General features: G+C 36.6%; 1 protein-coding gene across 2 annotated transcripts in view; it reads right to left on the bottom strand.

The window, feature by feature from the left end:
- Positions 1–4,823: 4,823 nt before the first annotated feature.
- CENPF (centromere protein F) overlaps positions 4,824–15,021 on the bottom strand; it is a 35,495-nt gene continuing 25,297 nt past the window's right edge. For both annotated transcript variants that reach the window (XM_023922831.2, XM_023922832.2), the window contains exons 14-20: positions 14,333–14,473; positions 13,117–13,293; positions 12,258–12,419; positions 10,773–10,959; positions 9,608–10,087; positions 8,128–8,321; positions 4,824–5,618 (exon numbers count right to left, since the gene is read on the bottom strand). In XM_023922831.2, coding sequence (XP_023778599.2) covers positions 5,418–5,618; positions 8,128–8,321; positions 9,608–10,087; positions 10,773–10,959; positions 12,258–12,419; positions 13,117–13,293; positions 14,333–14,473 — 1,542 coding nt within the window. In that variant the 3' untranslated portion in view covers positions 4,824–5,417. The remainder of the gene's footprint in view (positions 5,619–8,127; positions 8,322–9,607; positions 10,088–10,772; positions 10,960–12,257; positions 12,420–13,116; positions 13,294–14,332; positions 14,474–15,021) is intronic.

The raw sequence follows: 15,021 nt of genomic DNA, 5'->3' as shown, positions 1-15,021 counted from the left end.
ACACCTGAACAAACCTATCATTTGGTACCCTTCCCATTCACACATTAAAGCAGTGTAAGGGGATGAGTACTTTGTGGGAAATTCTTATTTAGATTCTTTGATATAAACCCATAATTTGTGTGCCTCAGCAGTACCTATACTCAGAAACCAATACTTTCTGTCTGTCTCAACAGCAGATTTGATGACCTGAAAATTTGATGGCCTGGTATCTATCAGGAGCCAGATACCAAATACTCAGATAAAAAGAAAAGTAAAAGAACAAGCAATTAAGCAAGTAGGAAATTTGGGAATCAGAAAATAGATTCTTTCCTCTGTAATTGCTTACAAAAAATTGAAGAGAAAGAAAAATCCCATAGGATTAAGTATCAGTCTTCTCCATTACTACTTTTAGCCTCCATGATTGGAATCTAAGGAAATTATGTTAGTCCAAAATTAAGTTATTCCAAACTATGCTCCCCTCAGAAGAACTAAAATCTTCAATTTCTCAGTGCCAGATAGTGCCTAAAACCACACTTAAGTTTAAATATCAACAACAGTGATGAAAAGAGAGTAGTTTTCAACTTGAGGTCAAAAAATTACAGAACACATCCCTTTCTCTGTGCTGAAAAAAAATAAATTTAAGCAGTCCCCAACCACAATTAACAACTTCCAACTTCCCATTTTACCTCTAAGAGAAAAAATCAGTAGTCAGATGTGGATACACATCTTCATGAAAAAGTCAATTTTCCTTCACAAGATCACTGTATTTTTTGTGGTACTCACCAGGCCACCAAAATAAAGAGCCCTGAAATAAAGGAACCTCTGTATCCAGCACAGAACAGATTCTCACTAAACTTCCATCTGTTTAATTTATGAAGCACAGTAGCAGAAAAGCAAAATACAAAGAGCTGCTGATTTTTCTATGCATCCATCAGACCTTCCACTGAAGTATCTCAACAGCTGTATTGTCAATAGAGATCATGATTTGTCTGCTGTTACAAAAGCTTCCTTTAAAAAAGGAATAAAACCATGCAAAAAGCCAAACAGATTCAGTTGTTTTATAGTTACTTCCTGTTTTGATATGTTCCATAGAGTTTGAACCGTACATTGGAATAAGGGCTTGGGTGTGCATATATGTCAGAGAACATGCACACACAAAAATATATAATATATTACAAATATATATATTTACAGAGATCTTCTATCTCCTGCTATTTCCTGTCCCTGGAACTAGAGACAGACTAGTCCATATATCAAGCAAATACACAACATTGCCTTTGAACACTGCTATTGCAGTCTGCTTTCACCACAGTCCACCTTGCATCCAGTTGTCAACAACATTATGTTCAAACAGCTGTTTTCAATTGCTGTTTTCTGCAGATTACTGGCAGCAGTATTTTATGGCTATTTAGGTTAAGATAGCCAAAGCAGAGGGAGGTGGAATTATTTTAAGGGTTAGATAGCTGAAATCTCAAACAGCGAGAACAAGGCACCTGAAACTAGTTCTGGAGTGCTCTCCAGCACCTGGGCCATGGAGTTGCACTGGTTGTTTTTCTTTTCTACAGTGTTCACCTTGCTCAGCAGGGTACTGTGCAAGGGAAAGTTGTTTGACATGTAGTGTAAGGAGAAGTTCCCCCACTAGGTGTGTGTTGAACTTTTCTCTGTCATCACCTTCAAGGTTCTAGCGCACTATTTACTTTGTTGTTCAATGCACACTTCTGACACCAGGCACATTTGGATTCATCAGTGCTCCACCAGGTATTTTTGTTTCTACTTAAAAGTGTATTAATTTGCATCAAATGTAGGGCACACCAACAAAATTAGCTGGCTAGTGAGAGAGTGATTCCTCTTCCAGCTCTATCTCTCCCTCCCACTGGCTGTCACTGGATGAGCAGACTCTTCCAAGTGGTTCCAGTGAGCCAACAAATGTAGGAATGGCAGCACTGTTCCCAAGGCTAGAACTGCAAGGCAGTGCAGAGAACTCGTGATCACCCCTGCAGCCAAGTGGGCTCCACAAGTCAGGGCAGGATCTGACATCTTAAATTCTGACACCTGAGAGATCAGTTCAAACATTGGCCCTTAATAAGAAGAATCCAGGAAGAGCAGCTGACAAACCAATCTCCTTTTATGTTTACCTTTCATTACTAGGTAAAAATGAGAATAGTAGTTCAAAGTTTGAAGAAAGAGCTGAACATCACAAACCACCCAGACCCTTCCATCAGCTCTGGGGGAACATGGCAGAAGGATGCCAGCATTCCTGCAACATTGTTTTAATGCACAGCTCTGGGCATTTCAGGGAGCATGCAAAACCACTTGGTACAGCAAACTAGATTTTACACCAATTACAACATCAACCTTGGGTAAACAGGAAAGTGAATAAGAGATCCAGCTAATCTATCTTCCCGTGATGTAACACAGTATCACTATGGCAACAACCAGGTTAGCATGCTGAGAATAGCAGAGCACCAAAGACATTTTTACAGGGACTTTTACAGTTAGAATAGAAAGCCACATACAAGTGTCCTTTCACTCATTACAGAGAGAGGACAAAACACATCCTATGCAATCCTACTAGGAATCCTGATGAGGCACTCTGATTTTTTTGCTCTGCCTGCTTCATACACAGATAGATTGGAAATTCTGTTCTTGATAGAGCTTCCTAATGTGGATTGTGTCCAATCTCACGAGTTTGCAAGGGAATATAGAGTATAAAGTCCCACTTTCAATAGATTAAGGCATTAATCTAAGACCTCTTTAAAATCTTAACCTACATCAAAAAGTTAAGGCTGCCCAATACTCCAATACATACTAGTTGCTAAAAACACCCAGTGTAACCTTTCAAAATGCAAACACTTCACACTTAATGAAATCTAAAGGCTTATAAAATACAAATGCAGCCAAGTAGGAAAATATGTAACAACTAAAGTCTCACTGCTTTCTTTTAGTGATTATAGTCACTTCTTTCATTATAACATAGTTGTTCAAATTTTTCTGGTTAAGATTAGACAGCTTTCTAAAGATAGATGTTTTTTCCACACTCTTCTCCAAGTGGGACAATTTTCAAAGCATCAGATTAAAATAGAAAAACAATGATTTGGATAAATGAAACACGTCAGTTTTGTTTGGGTTTTTTCTATTATTGGCTACCAAAGCCTCTTCATACCCATGCTTCTACCTCAAGACACCTATTTTTTTTTTAATTGCTGTAATTCCACAGATGATCCCTAAATAATTTCAAGATACAAAACTTGGTCTGAAATAATTTAGCTTTTATGAGCTTTGACAGTATCCTGACATAAAATGAGGCAATAAAATGCATCCTTTAAGATGTGCCCTTTTTTAATTTAAAAATTAAATTGTTTTAATTACCTAACACTTGAGTTAACAAAGAACTTAAAATGTTTAAGAAAAAGCCACGAGATCTACTGCTGTGACCCCAAGCACAGGTATATCTAGTTACTGAAGGATAGTTTGTGTGGCAAGATTTTGATCTTTTGAACAATGACAAATATTTTCATTTGCCTGACTCTGTTGCACACATTTTATACAAATGTTGCATTTTTTAAAAGTTGTTTGGTTAGACTGAGGAGTAGATAATTTGTTCTCCTAAACGAACTGCATTCTAACAGACAATACTGAAAGGAAGGCAGAATAATGGAGATATGTATATGTAAAATGAGAAAAGCACCCTGCTTTGAGGGCAAAACTAAGTTGGAAGTAGGTGGTGTCATTATATTTTGAAAATTCAACCTGAAACCAAAATATTGTCTCTTATTTTAAAGACTCTTTTTCAAGGAGTTGAAAACATTATTACACACTTCTGTTGAAAGAAGAAACATCTTTCTGACATAGTAAACAATAATGTGAAAATGCATCTACATTGGATGTCAGAGCTTTAGGGCACTACTGCTCATGTACAGGAGTTTGATTTCCCTAATATTTGCAAAGGCCAGGTGAGCATAACAGGAATTATCACAAAGTAATTTCTGTTTAGTTGGATAATGACCGATGTGGTTGATGTCACCCTTTTCTGTAGTGTTCAATTGGTCTGTGCTGCTGAGCAAGCCATCAGACCTTTGAGACCCACAAGCTGGGGTGAGCATTTTTGTAATGAACCAACTTAAATTCAGGTGCACTGTCATGAACTGGATGGAGTTATTTATCTTGTATTGATGATACCAGTATCTTAAATGCTATCTGAATTAAAAGGATAACTTAGAGCATTCCATACAGGTATTTCTCGACACCTGACCATTTCCCAATACATCCACTCTCATTACATCAGGTACAGGTCTTCATTGATTTTCCTACAGACAGATTTGAGGTTAAGCATTGCCAAGGTGAAAGGTGACCTTCAGAGAAGCAGCAGACAACCACTGCTGCTAGAACAAGAACAATGTTGTTGTTACAGCATCTTTTCTGGCCTGGTACAAAGTGCTCACCCCTGCATCTTGCTGAGGATTTTGCCAAGGGCCATTGGGCAGATGTCAAGATCAACATATGACCTTCAGCTAGGGAAGTACATTGTCAGATGCTTCATTTCAGGGAAACAAGACAGTCCTCTTTGGCTTTGTTTGAATCATGCCTCACCCCTATTTCCACCATCAGGAAGAAGGGATACCAACACACAGGACAGTAGACCTGTGTACTGGCTGCATTTTCTGTCTAGTTCTATATTTTTGTCTTGCACCTAGAAAGTAAGTCACTGCTTCATTTTGAATCATCCAATAGTGTTTGCCACATTTTTCCTAGAAACTAGGCTTTTTAGATACTTAGGTGAGTTTTTATTTTCCATTTGTAAACCGATCATTGGTACACAAAAATGACAACAATTAACTACATGGTGCCATACAGCCACTTTTTCTATGGTTTATTTTTTTTACAGATTTAGAAAGTATTTACAGAAAATTCTACAATTACATCTAAAAGGAGGTTGGAGCCAGGTGGGGGTTGGTCCTTTCTCTCAGTTAACCAGCAATAGGCCAAAAGGATACAGCTAGAAGCTGCACCAGGGAGGTTTAGGCTGGACATTAGGGAGAAGTTCTTTACAGAGTAATAGGACATCGGAATGGGCTGCCCAGGGAGGTGGTAGTATCACCATTCCTGGAGGTGTTTAAGAAAAGACTGGATGTAGCACTGTGTGCCACAGTCTGGTTAACAAAGTGAGGTTAGGTCATAGGTTGGACTCAATGGACCTCAAAGGTCTTTTCCAACCTATCAGATTCTGTGATTCTATAAAAAGATCAATTATATCTGTTCACTATTATTTCACCAGTTTGACTGACTACTGCTATTAGTAAATATTTACAAATGCTCTGCAGAATCCATATATTGTTACTCATTGGAGAAGAGAAAATGGTACCCTCCATATAGTTCTTACATTTATTTTACAAACTGGTTTTGATCACCAGGTATTCTGAGTAGTGACTAAGTCAGATTTACTGCACCTTACAATTTTCTTTTTGCTCATTTTGCTCAGATAATCTTTGCTCATTTTGGAAATTTTTTGCTTTGTGCATCGTGTGACTCTCCCTAGTATTATCAGAGAGAGGTTTTGGCGATTGTTTATGCAGGCAAAGTGGTGACCTTGATGTAGAACTCATTGGTGGAAAAGCTTGGGACTGCTGCTCATCATTTTCCTGTAACACAAACAAAAACATCCTTGTTTACTGGTAATGGAAAACCATATTAGCTTTCTGCCTTGGGTTGAAAGACTTGCTGAAAAGACTAAATATTGAGAATTTTCAAAAGACAGACATATTGAAAGCAGAAAAACATTTTTTAGGCACTTATCACTCCGAATACACAACAGAGTAAGGCTTGATAACTCTTGCTTTGTTGTGGTATGAGATGAAATATCTGCTACACTGCTGGCAAGCTATTTTCCAGGAGCAGAAAAAAAAGCTACACAAGGAACAGGCAGCACTCTTAAGCTGTTTACTAAAGTACCTGGTAGTGTGCACCAAGAGCTATATTTAATTTTTTATGTATATATTCTGCAAACTTAAAAGCATAGGTGTCACTTTTTTTGCTGACATCTGGGCAGAAACCACTGCTTTCTCATTTTGACCGATGTGCAGTCAAAGCACTCAATTTAAATTCTACATTAAATTCACATAGAAAAGTGAATAAATTTGCATATGAACATGACAGGCACTTTTTAAACACATTGAGAAATTTGCAACAGTTTGAAACTGGTATTTGAAATAAAGTAGATACGAGTACCTGTCAAAGAGAAGGAAACAAGGTTTATTTCACTTTTAAAACATGACACACCATTTACTGTATTAATATAGAGCATGAAACAATATGGTTTAATGGTTTCAACAACTGATGAAACAATATGAGCAATTCCTCCAGAAATTCCCAGATGTACATCATCTTGAAATGAAACCAACACACATTTCAGCAGTGTCCAAGAGAGAAGGGCACAAATTCCTGGAACTGATGACTTTTGCATATTTACACTTGAGGGGAACAAAACCAACACTGAAATCTTAATTACTGTGATCTCGTTGTAAGTGAGGAGTAGCCTGTCCTTGGACCTAGACAATACAAGGTTGAAAAAACAGGAGGAATGTTTGGGAAATCCCTCCTCCAGTTAAATTAGACAATATTATTACGGATTAATTGTTATTTGCTATAACCCTGACTATGGTCAGCAAGAGTTTACAACAAGTTTACACCATGCTGGCAGGTGATTACTACACAACTTTCTGCGATCGAGGCTTCCTTTCTTTTTTGCTCAGATTCTTTACAAGCAACACCATTTGTTTCTAAGGTTATAGGGAAACAGACATAAAGGATTATAAATAAAATTTATTGGCATCAGTTAATGAAACAGTAATAAAACACAGAACTCCAGGCAATGTCTGTATGAAGCAGCAACTCTTGGCAAGTGGGTTAATTATCCCTTGAAACAATAAACACAAATTCAGTGTATTCACTCTCACTGCAAAACACCGACTTCCTATTGCTGTAGCTCCAAAAAATTATGAGTCTGATCTGATTTGTCTGCCCAGTGGTGCTTTCTGGCCCCAAAAGCTATACATCCACTAAACTATGTGGCATTTGCCTGTACTTTTGGTATCTTTATAATATACTTTATATCTAATAAAAACTAACTGGATTTTAAAAAAAAAAAGGAAAGAAAAAAAAGAAAAAAACCGAAAAGCTATGTGTAAGATTCTGCTGATTGTCAAGAGAATACTTTTGTGCAACCTGGCAAACTGGAAGGATTTTTATCTACTGACATATTTCCATGTAGCCCTCATACAAAGAGCTACCAATAACTATTCTCTTACTGCTCAAGTTGAGATAACATGTTTACAAACTTTGGAGGAGGTTTTGGACAACAAAAGGTTTATTGCTGTCCTAAAGCTGGAATATCTTTCTATAATCTGCAAAGCATTTGCCTCATCTTAGAACATATTGCTCTGATGTACTGTAAAACATTCAGCAATGTGTCTATTATTGAAAACACAAAGTTAATGTAAACTTCAGTTACTAATCTTTTTTTTAATAAGAGTCCACTTTTGAAACATAATTGTGTAGTATTTATTTGTTTTGATAACATCAAAGTCTGGTAAGCATTAGCAAGCTGGTCTAGTGGAAGGTGCCCCTGTCTGGCAGGGAGGTTGGAATTAGCTGATCTTTAAGGACCCTTCCCAACACAAGCCATTCTTTATCATCCAAATGTTCCCTATTTACATGTTTAATAGCTTCTCAAATACCTGTAGTTATTCTATAAATTCCAAGAAAAGCTGTTCGCAGAAAACTTTGAGCTCAAACTCCCAGAGGTTAAGTCCTTTAGGTGGTTAGTTTCTCTGCAAACTCAGAAACCACAATATAAGGAATATCTGCTCTTTAATATCCATTATAAGAAATAGAAAATATACTTGTATTGAATCTACATTTCTCACTGGTTGTTCCCATGAGCTCACAATGAACAATTTGCAGATCACTATTATGGTCAAGAGCTATGTCATGTTTCAGTCATTCAGTATTTATGATCTTCTCTGCACTGTATTGTTGAGGAACATAAAGAATGATATGTCCTCAAAGCTACTTGGCAAGATGAATACATTTAGTCAATGCAGTACGTCTTCCCCACGACTTTCATACCCAGATGAAATTTTTCCAAGTTACCTTTTGTGGTTTGCTGCCACCAGGTGTCGAACAGTAACTCTCACCAAGATGGCCTGGTCTGCACTTCTGTGAGTCCTGTGTAGGCAAAGGCTTTTTCTCACTTGAGGAAGCTGGATGGGGACTGGATCTGAGGTGCAGCGTTGTTCTACGTAAAATGTAAGGGCTGACCTTGCCACTGGGAATGTCAGCAAATCCTGAAAAATAAACAGCTTCTATAAAAACCAGCTAAAGCAATCACACTTCCTCAAATGGATTTCTTTTTCCACAATAGGAGTAAAATAGCTGATTGAAATAAATCATCTGTTCCATTGGAGAAAACGGAACAAAGATTGCTGAATAGATCTTGCATATTCCAAAACTGAAATGCAAAACTTGGGTATCACAGAAGAACTGTTGAATTACAAGAGCAATTCTATAGGAAAAAAAAAAAAAAAAAAAAAAAAAAAATCAAATCAAGTATTTGGTCTTTTTCTTTACAGGTATGTTATGATGTGGAGAGTAATTTCAAACTGAAAACCAGTACTGGTTAATTCATGATACTGTGATATGATGCTCTTGATTTTTAATACTTTTCTCTGTGTAGAACTACTTAGTTATAGACTGTTTATTATCTCTCTATCTAGCCTAAAAGTCAAATATGAACTGGCACATATGTCCTCAAAAGAGGGCTATTTTTAGAAGATATACTAACGCTGGTAAGAGTGAAATGCAAATAATGTTTTCCTTAGAAATACTGACTTCTGAGAGTGACCATCTAAGTTGAGGCTACTCAGTATCCCTATGGTTTGTCCTTTAATGATGGCAATTACATCTATTATAAAGGGAAACTTAAAAGGCAGTTGAACTTACAAGATATTTTTCAAATCCTGATTTGTGCAGTCTTCTCAGCTACCATCTGCTGCAGCAAGCCCTTATATGGAATAGCAGGCTACCTAATTTCATGGTATTCATAGCAGATGGAAAGTGAAGAAGATATTAAGGTATTACTGCTGTGGGCAAGACAGTTTCAACTTGGGGAATTTTAGTTGATTTAATGTTTTGCAAATTAGCACACTTCTAATTATTGGTACTGAAAGAAATAAAAGCACACAAATAAGCAAACACCTGGGGAACACACTTAGGCTTCCCTTCACACACCACTCCTCCCCAGTTTCTGGTCTCCAGTTGCCGCATTGCACACTACATCTGTGAGTGAGGTGATGGTAGCACAGGAGACTGCCATGACCATTTAACTCTTAGCAGAATGGGAGTTATTAATCCAGCAGAAATGTGTTCTGCTGGTCTAACACCAGTGCTCCAGAAAAGCTAACTTGGCACCAACTGCCGCATCACTCATTGACTCCTTTCACTTTCCATCACTGTCTGTCACCAAAAATGTTTGCAGAGTCACCAGCTAGGCAGACTTGAAAGCCATTCAACGAAACAAGAGAAAAGCACACCTGCTGTGCTCAGAGAACATTTGTCTTTACAAGATAAATACCTTTCTGCACTATTTCTGGAAGCCCATCCACCTCACAGTCAGTGTTGTCCCGACCCTGCAGATTTAGAGAACTACCACACTTCCTCTTCTTTTTCAATGAAGTCACTGGAGCAGGAGATCTGGGTTCTCCATCATCTTTCCTGCTGTCTTCACATCTCTGCCTTTTACTTGAAAGCTTAGTGGTTTCTTCATCTGATCTCCTCTCTTTGACAGAGTGCTTGCTCTTCTGTGTTAATGACTTCTCTGAATTCAACAAAGGAGTGCTGACAGCATCACTCGCTTGCTGTTTCAGCTGAGTATTCAACAAACTGACTTGTGTTTTTAGCATCTCATTTGCTTCCTCTAGTTTATGATATTTAACAATTAGAGAGCAGTATTTCTCCAAGTTCTCATTTGCTTCTCTGGTCTTCACTTCTGTAGATTCCTGCAATTCTTCTAATTTTAACTTAATTTCTTCCATAATGGCATTATCATCAGCATCTTTCAAAGAAAAACACGATTATTCATATAGCTGACATAATAAAAGATACATATATAGGAATTTATCTTTTAATTACACATCTTCTGTAACAGTGCAACTATAAAAAAATGACTGTGAAACAAATTCAGTAATGTGATAGGCATAACAATGTCTCTGTAAATAGAGAACAAATATGCAAATTTTAAAAAGAATCCTTGACCAGTGCACGGGGAAACATTTAACCTTTCATTTTGTAACTTCTGAACAATCCATTTTCACCCTCAACTTACTTTAAGTATCATTTACAATACAGTATATTTCATGAGATTAGCTAAAATATTAAGAACAAAGAATGAGAGTAAGAAGGAAAAGCTTGCTGGAAAATGATGTAAGAACTTGCATACAAAACTTAAAAAAAATATCTCTTTTCTTCCTTAAGTCACTTTTAACATCAAAAATGGAAAATTTAATATATTTATTCAGAACCTAGTGTTATTTCTGAGAAGAGAAACAACAACTTTAAGAGAAAAAAGGATTAGCTAGATTTTGAAAGTGTTTGACATTTGCACTTGTAATTTTTTATTCTAGTTAAGAATCATGCTCTGTTCTAGAGCTGCATATACAAATGGACATTTTAGGGAACAAGAAAGTTTTACAGATTAATGTAGCACTAAGAAAGCATTAAGACAATCTAGATTCAGTTACCTTCTTTATTATGCTTTGCCATAGTCAGATTTTCCTTCTTTAGCAGCTCATCATGTTCAGCTAGTTGTTTCTGCAACATTTCCTTTTCCTGTTCCAGCTGCTTACAGGATTTCATCCACATCTGCACTTTACTGTGGGCATATTCATTTTCCTTCTTCAGCTGAATTATAATGTCACTATTATCAGCCTAAAAAATAAGAAATTTAGTTATTTCACCAGAAACATAATTCCTCCTTTTAAACATTATAATATCAAAAGGAGTAATAGAATCACTGAAGTTGGAAAAGACCTCCAAGATCATTGAATCCAACCTTTGACCGAACACCGCCATATCAACTAACCCATAGCACTAAGGGCCGCCCAGAGCTGTTCCTTGAACACTTCCAGGGGTGGTGACTCCACCACTTCCCTGGGCAGCGCCCTTCCAGTGCTTTACACTGTTTCCTACAGCAAACAAATTCTTCAAAATGTCCAGCCTGAACCTTTTATCGTCCCATTGGTCTGGTACCAACCTGTGAGCAAATACCACACAATGAGCACAGGTAGGGGCCTTCTCTGCTACATTGACACTACCATGGGTACTGTTTTCTGGCACGCATCCCACAGGACTTTATCCTTGGACTGCTCTTATTAACCAAATTAACACCACAGTGGAGGGCCCTAAGAATAAAGAACTGTTGAACAAGATGAGCATATTGTAATTCAGTGTTTACTTGCATGTAAATTGAATTGACTGTTTCTTCAAGAGTGCATTTAGAGATGCACTAATTCCTGAAGCTGAAGTACAGAGTTGGAGCCAGATATCAATCACAGACTGAAGCAGCACCCAAAAACACCAAAACCATCCAGAAAACAAGAAAAATGCAGGGATAGGATTATTGGTACAGAAGTACAGTATATTGACAGTGAAGCTTCACCTGAGCTACTAAATAGCAAACCAAGGACATGAAGAACTGTTCCAGGTTATCAGTAGCTCACAGTAAGTGGAGTTCATATTCCAGCATCCCTGTGAACAATTCTGCCAGAGAATTACACTAGTTAATAGCTCTAATGAGTATTCTATATAAAATGGAACTGAAAAAGCTGACTAAAGAGCAATCTATCAAGATTAATGCTTAGGCATAGACCATGGTACATTTTACCATCAAAGTAATTCACAAACAGAAAATAGAGTCACTGCAAAGTCTCTTTGAGTGAATTCTAGTCACGTTTTAACTCAGCTGCAATGTTCACTGTAGTCAATAGACTGCTGTGTTTAGGGTCACAGAAACCAATTCTAGGTGATCTCAGTCACGACACACAGAACAGAATTTTTCTAATGTACATCAATAGTAACAATGTTTTCTCCATGCTCTGTGTTCTCTTTAGTGAAATGAAGGCTGTACCAAAGTCAAGCCAAAGTTCTGGAGCACCAATCCTATGTTTATATTACTACACAGTGTCTGGAATCTCACATAATTGGTCATACATAGGGTTTTTTCTTACCTTAGTTTTTAGGAGTTCTCCTAAGGCTTGATTAGCTTCTTCTAGGGAATTATTTAACTGTTCTTTATTTGACTTTAAATGCTCAATTTCTAATTTTTGTGAGCTGATAATGTGCTCCAGTGAACTAATCTTCTCATGACAGGCCTCAATTTCTACTTCATTCTAGAAAAAGAAAATGTGCCTAATTACTATAATACCAAAAAGGACACCGAGGTGTATTTTAAAGATGTACCTAACAGCATATCACAAACCCACAGGAATTCCACAGCAAATTTAATAGTTATGTTTTGAGGAGTTTAAAATTGAAAGGGCAATTTGTCTCAAGTATATATTTCGAATATTAGAATCTTGCCTCTAAGAAGTCTGTCAGAAGAAAACCTTTCTATTTCACTATAACTTGGTGTTACATCTACTTTATATCAATAAGAATGAAAACTATTAAGAAACAATTATAGTAAGTTGTTTGCCTGTGTTCTATTGGCCTTAAGTTCATAGACATTTCTGCATAAAAGTTGATGGCTCTTTGCATATAGTACATCTGAAAAATGTATTTCCAACAAATTTGCCCTTGTATCCTGAACTGGTTAAACTTTCCTCCCTCTTCCTACCACAACAGTCACAGTGATTTTTTATATAGATTAAATGCTTACTGAGTTGTGAGATAAATTCACTTTTTAGCGCTTGTTATGTGGAAAAAAGTTAATTTAATACTTACTGAGTTGCAAGGTAAGTATATGTAGATTTTGGAAATATTGTTAACAAAGATAAATTCTTTTGCAATAGGATCAGCAAAATTTTGTAAAATACATAGAACTGAATTAAAAACTCACATCACTACTCTTCCTATTTTCTGATTTACCTTTCGGTTTGCTTCTGTCAGAGCATCCTGATGCTCTTTCTCTGCTTGAAGTAGTCTGTCTTTGTATTCTGATATTTCTCTTTTAATTTCACCTTCTTTTACTTGCAGTTGATTCTGGACCATCTCCAAACTCCTGGCCAGTTCATTTTTTTCTGAAGCTGTTAGATGCAGCTGAATCTGTAAATAGTAAGAGTGCATTCTTTGGTATTTGGAATTATCTCAATAGAGAAAGAGTTGACCCATTAAACTGCTTAAATCTGAAACATCTTTGAATTTTCAAAAGCAATTTGGTAAAAAAAGATACTTAACACTGGCTAAACACACTGTAATCAAAGAAAAGAATATCTGAATACAAAAGTAGGACAGGAGGCAGAGGAAGGTTTGCTTAAAAGAAAACAAGTGCAAACTTGCCAAGAGTGTTAAATCAAGCAGCACTGCCAAAATCAAAGCTTAACCTCTTCAAACATTGTTCCATCTGAGAGTAACTTGAGAGATTAAGGGTCATTTTTCTCACCCTCTTTAAGATGACAAAACTTTCTAAGAATTTTCATTTTCATCCACTTTTATTGCTAGGTTTTGGACAGCTGGCCTGTATTTCCATTTAGGATTTCTGAAAGTTGCAGAAATCTCTGTTCTTTTGCCACTCAAAATCCTCGATGCCACAATAAAAACAAGGTCCTGGTTATAGAATTTTGTAAATAAAGTTAGTAGGTCAGACGACCACATAAATTGAAGTCATAATATTGTTCACAATATTATTAGACAAATTGTCTAAATGATAAAATAGCCTCTTAGAATTAAATGCAAACAAATTAAAAATAAAGGCTCCAAAACAGTTTCCTCCTTGACTTTGTCCTGAATTACTTTAGCACTACTGAAACACTAAAAGTAGTTTTGAAATATGTGTTATTTTTTATCTGACCTCCTCAGTCTGATGACTGAAAGCCTGAAGTAGAGAATTTCTCTACACTGAAAAATGTCTAGATAACCAGCAGTGGCCTTTATGCCAAGAAAACATAGTTTATATGGAAGGAAGAGGGGAAAACTATCAAGTAATCATTTTATCTCAGAAGAGAACATTGGATTTTTTGAAATTTGGAAGCAATAACCTCTAATACTGTATATTATCACAGACTCCCTTGACCAGACTCCACCAATGTACTGTACTTGAGCATCTGGCCCTCTACACAAGAATACTGCAGATGGAGTAACTTACTTTGTTCTTTTCTGAATACTCTTGAACATGTTGCATTTCTTCAGCAAGCTTATTTCTTTCTTCCTGCAATTTGGCAATCTTCTGATCAGTATTATTTAGCTTGACTTGCAGTTCAATTTGACTTTCAGTCAGTTCATTTACCTGAAATGAAATTTTCCAGAATTATTTTTAATATATGTGTCATGACCTCCAAAGAATGTACTTATGGGTACCAACCAGTTTTTAAGATGGATTATTTTATTCCCATAGTTGGTCAAGTTTTAAGCAAGAGTCTCAACGGGGTAATGATGTTTTCACATGACAAGCACACTATTGTTGCTTCACTTTCTTTGGAGCTTCCAAAGTATTTATTCTTGATACAAAAACTCAGCCACCCAATACCAATTTGTTCTTCCTCTTTTTCTTCTACAGGAAAGAGGAAACTATCCTGCATTATTTGATTGCTTAAACTTCTATGTCTACTTTCAAGCTACCTTCTCATTCATCCTATGCAAAACAATGCCCTGCTTTCCAGCTCTGTAATTTCAATGAAAATTCATGATTGCACAGAAAATGTAATTTTAAAAATAGGATGTTTCCTGCAAAAGTCTGAGGTTAAAATTATTTTAAGATTTAATTTATTAGAGGAAGTGGTAAACCTGGAAGACACTTTATCCTCACTCTTACAAAGGGAACTCTATCCTAATGGA

Source organism: Cyanistes caeruleus, chromosome 2 (genome assembly GCF_971803275.1).
Source record: "Cyanistes caeruleus chromosome 2, bCyaCae1.hap1.1, whole genome shotgun sequence".
NCBI classification, from domain to species: Eukaryota; Metazoa; Chordata; class Aves; order Passeriformes; family Paridae; genus Cyanistes; species Cyanistes caeruleus.
Note: the sequence above shows the minus strand (reverse complement) of the source record. Positions and strands in the feature narration are given on the sequence as shown.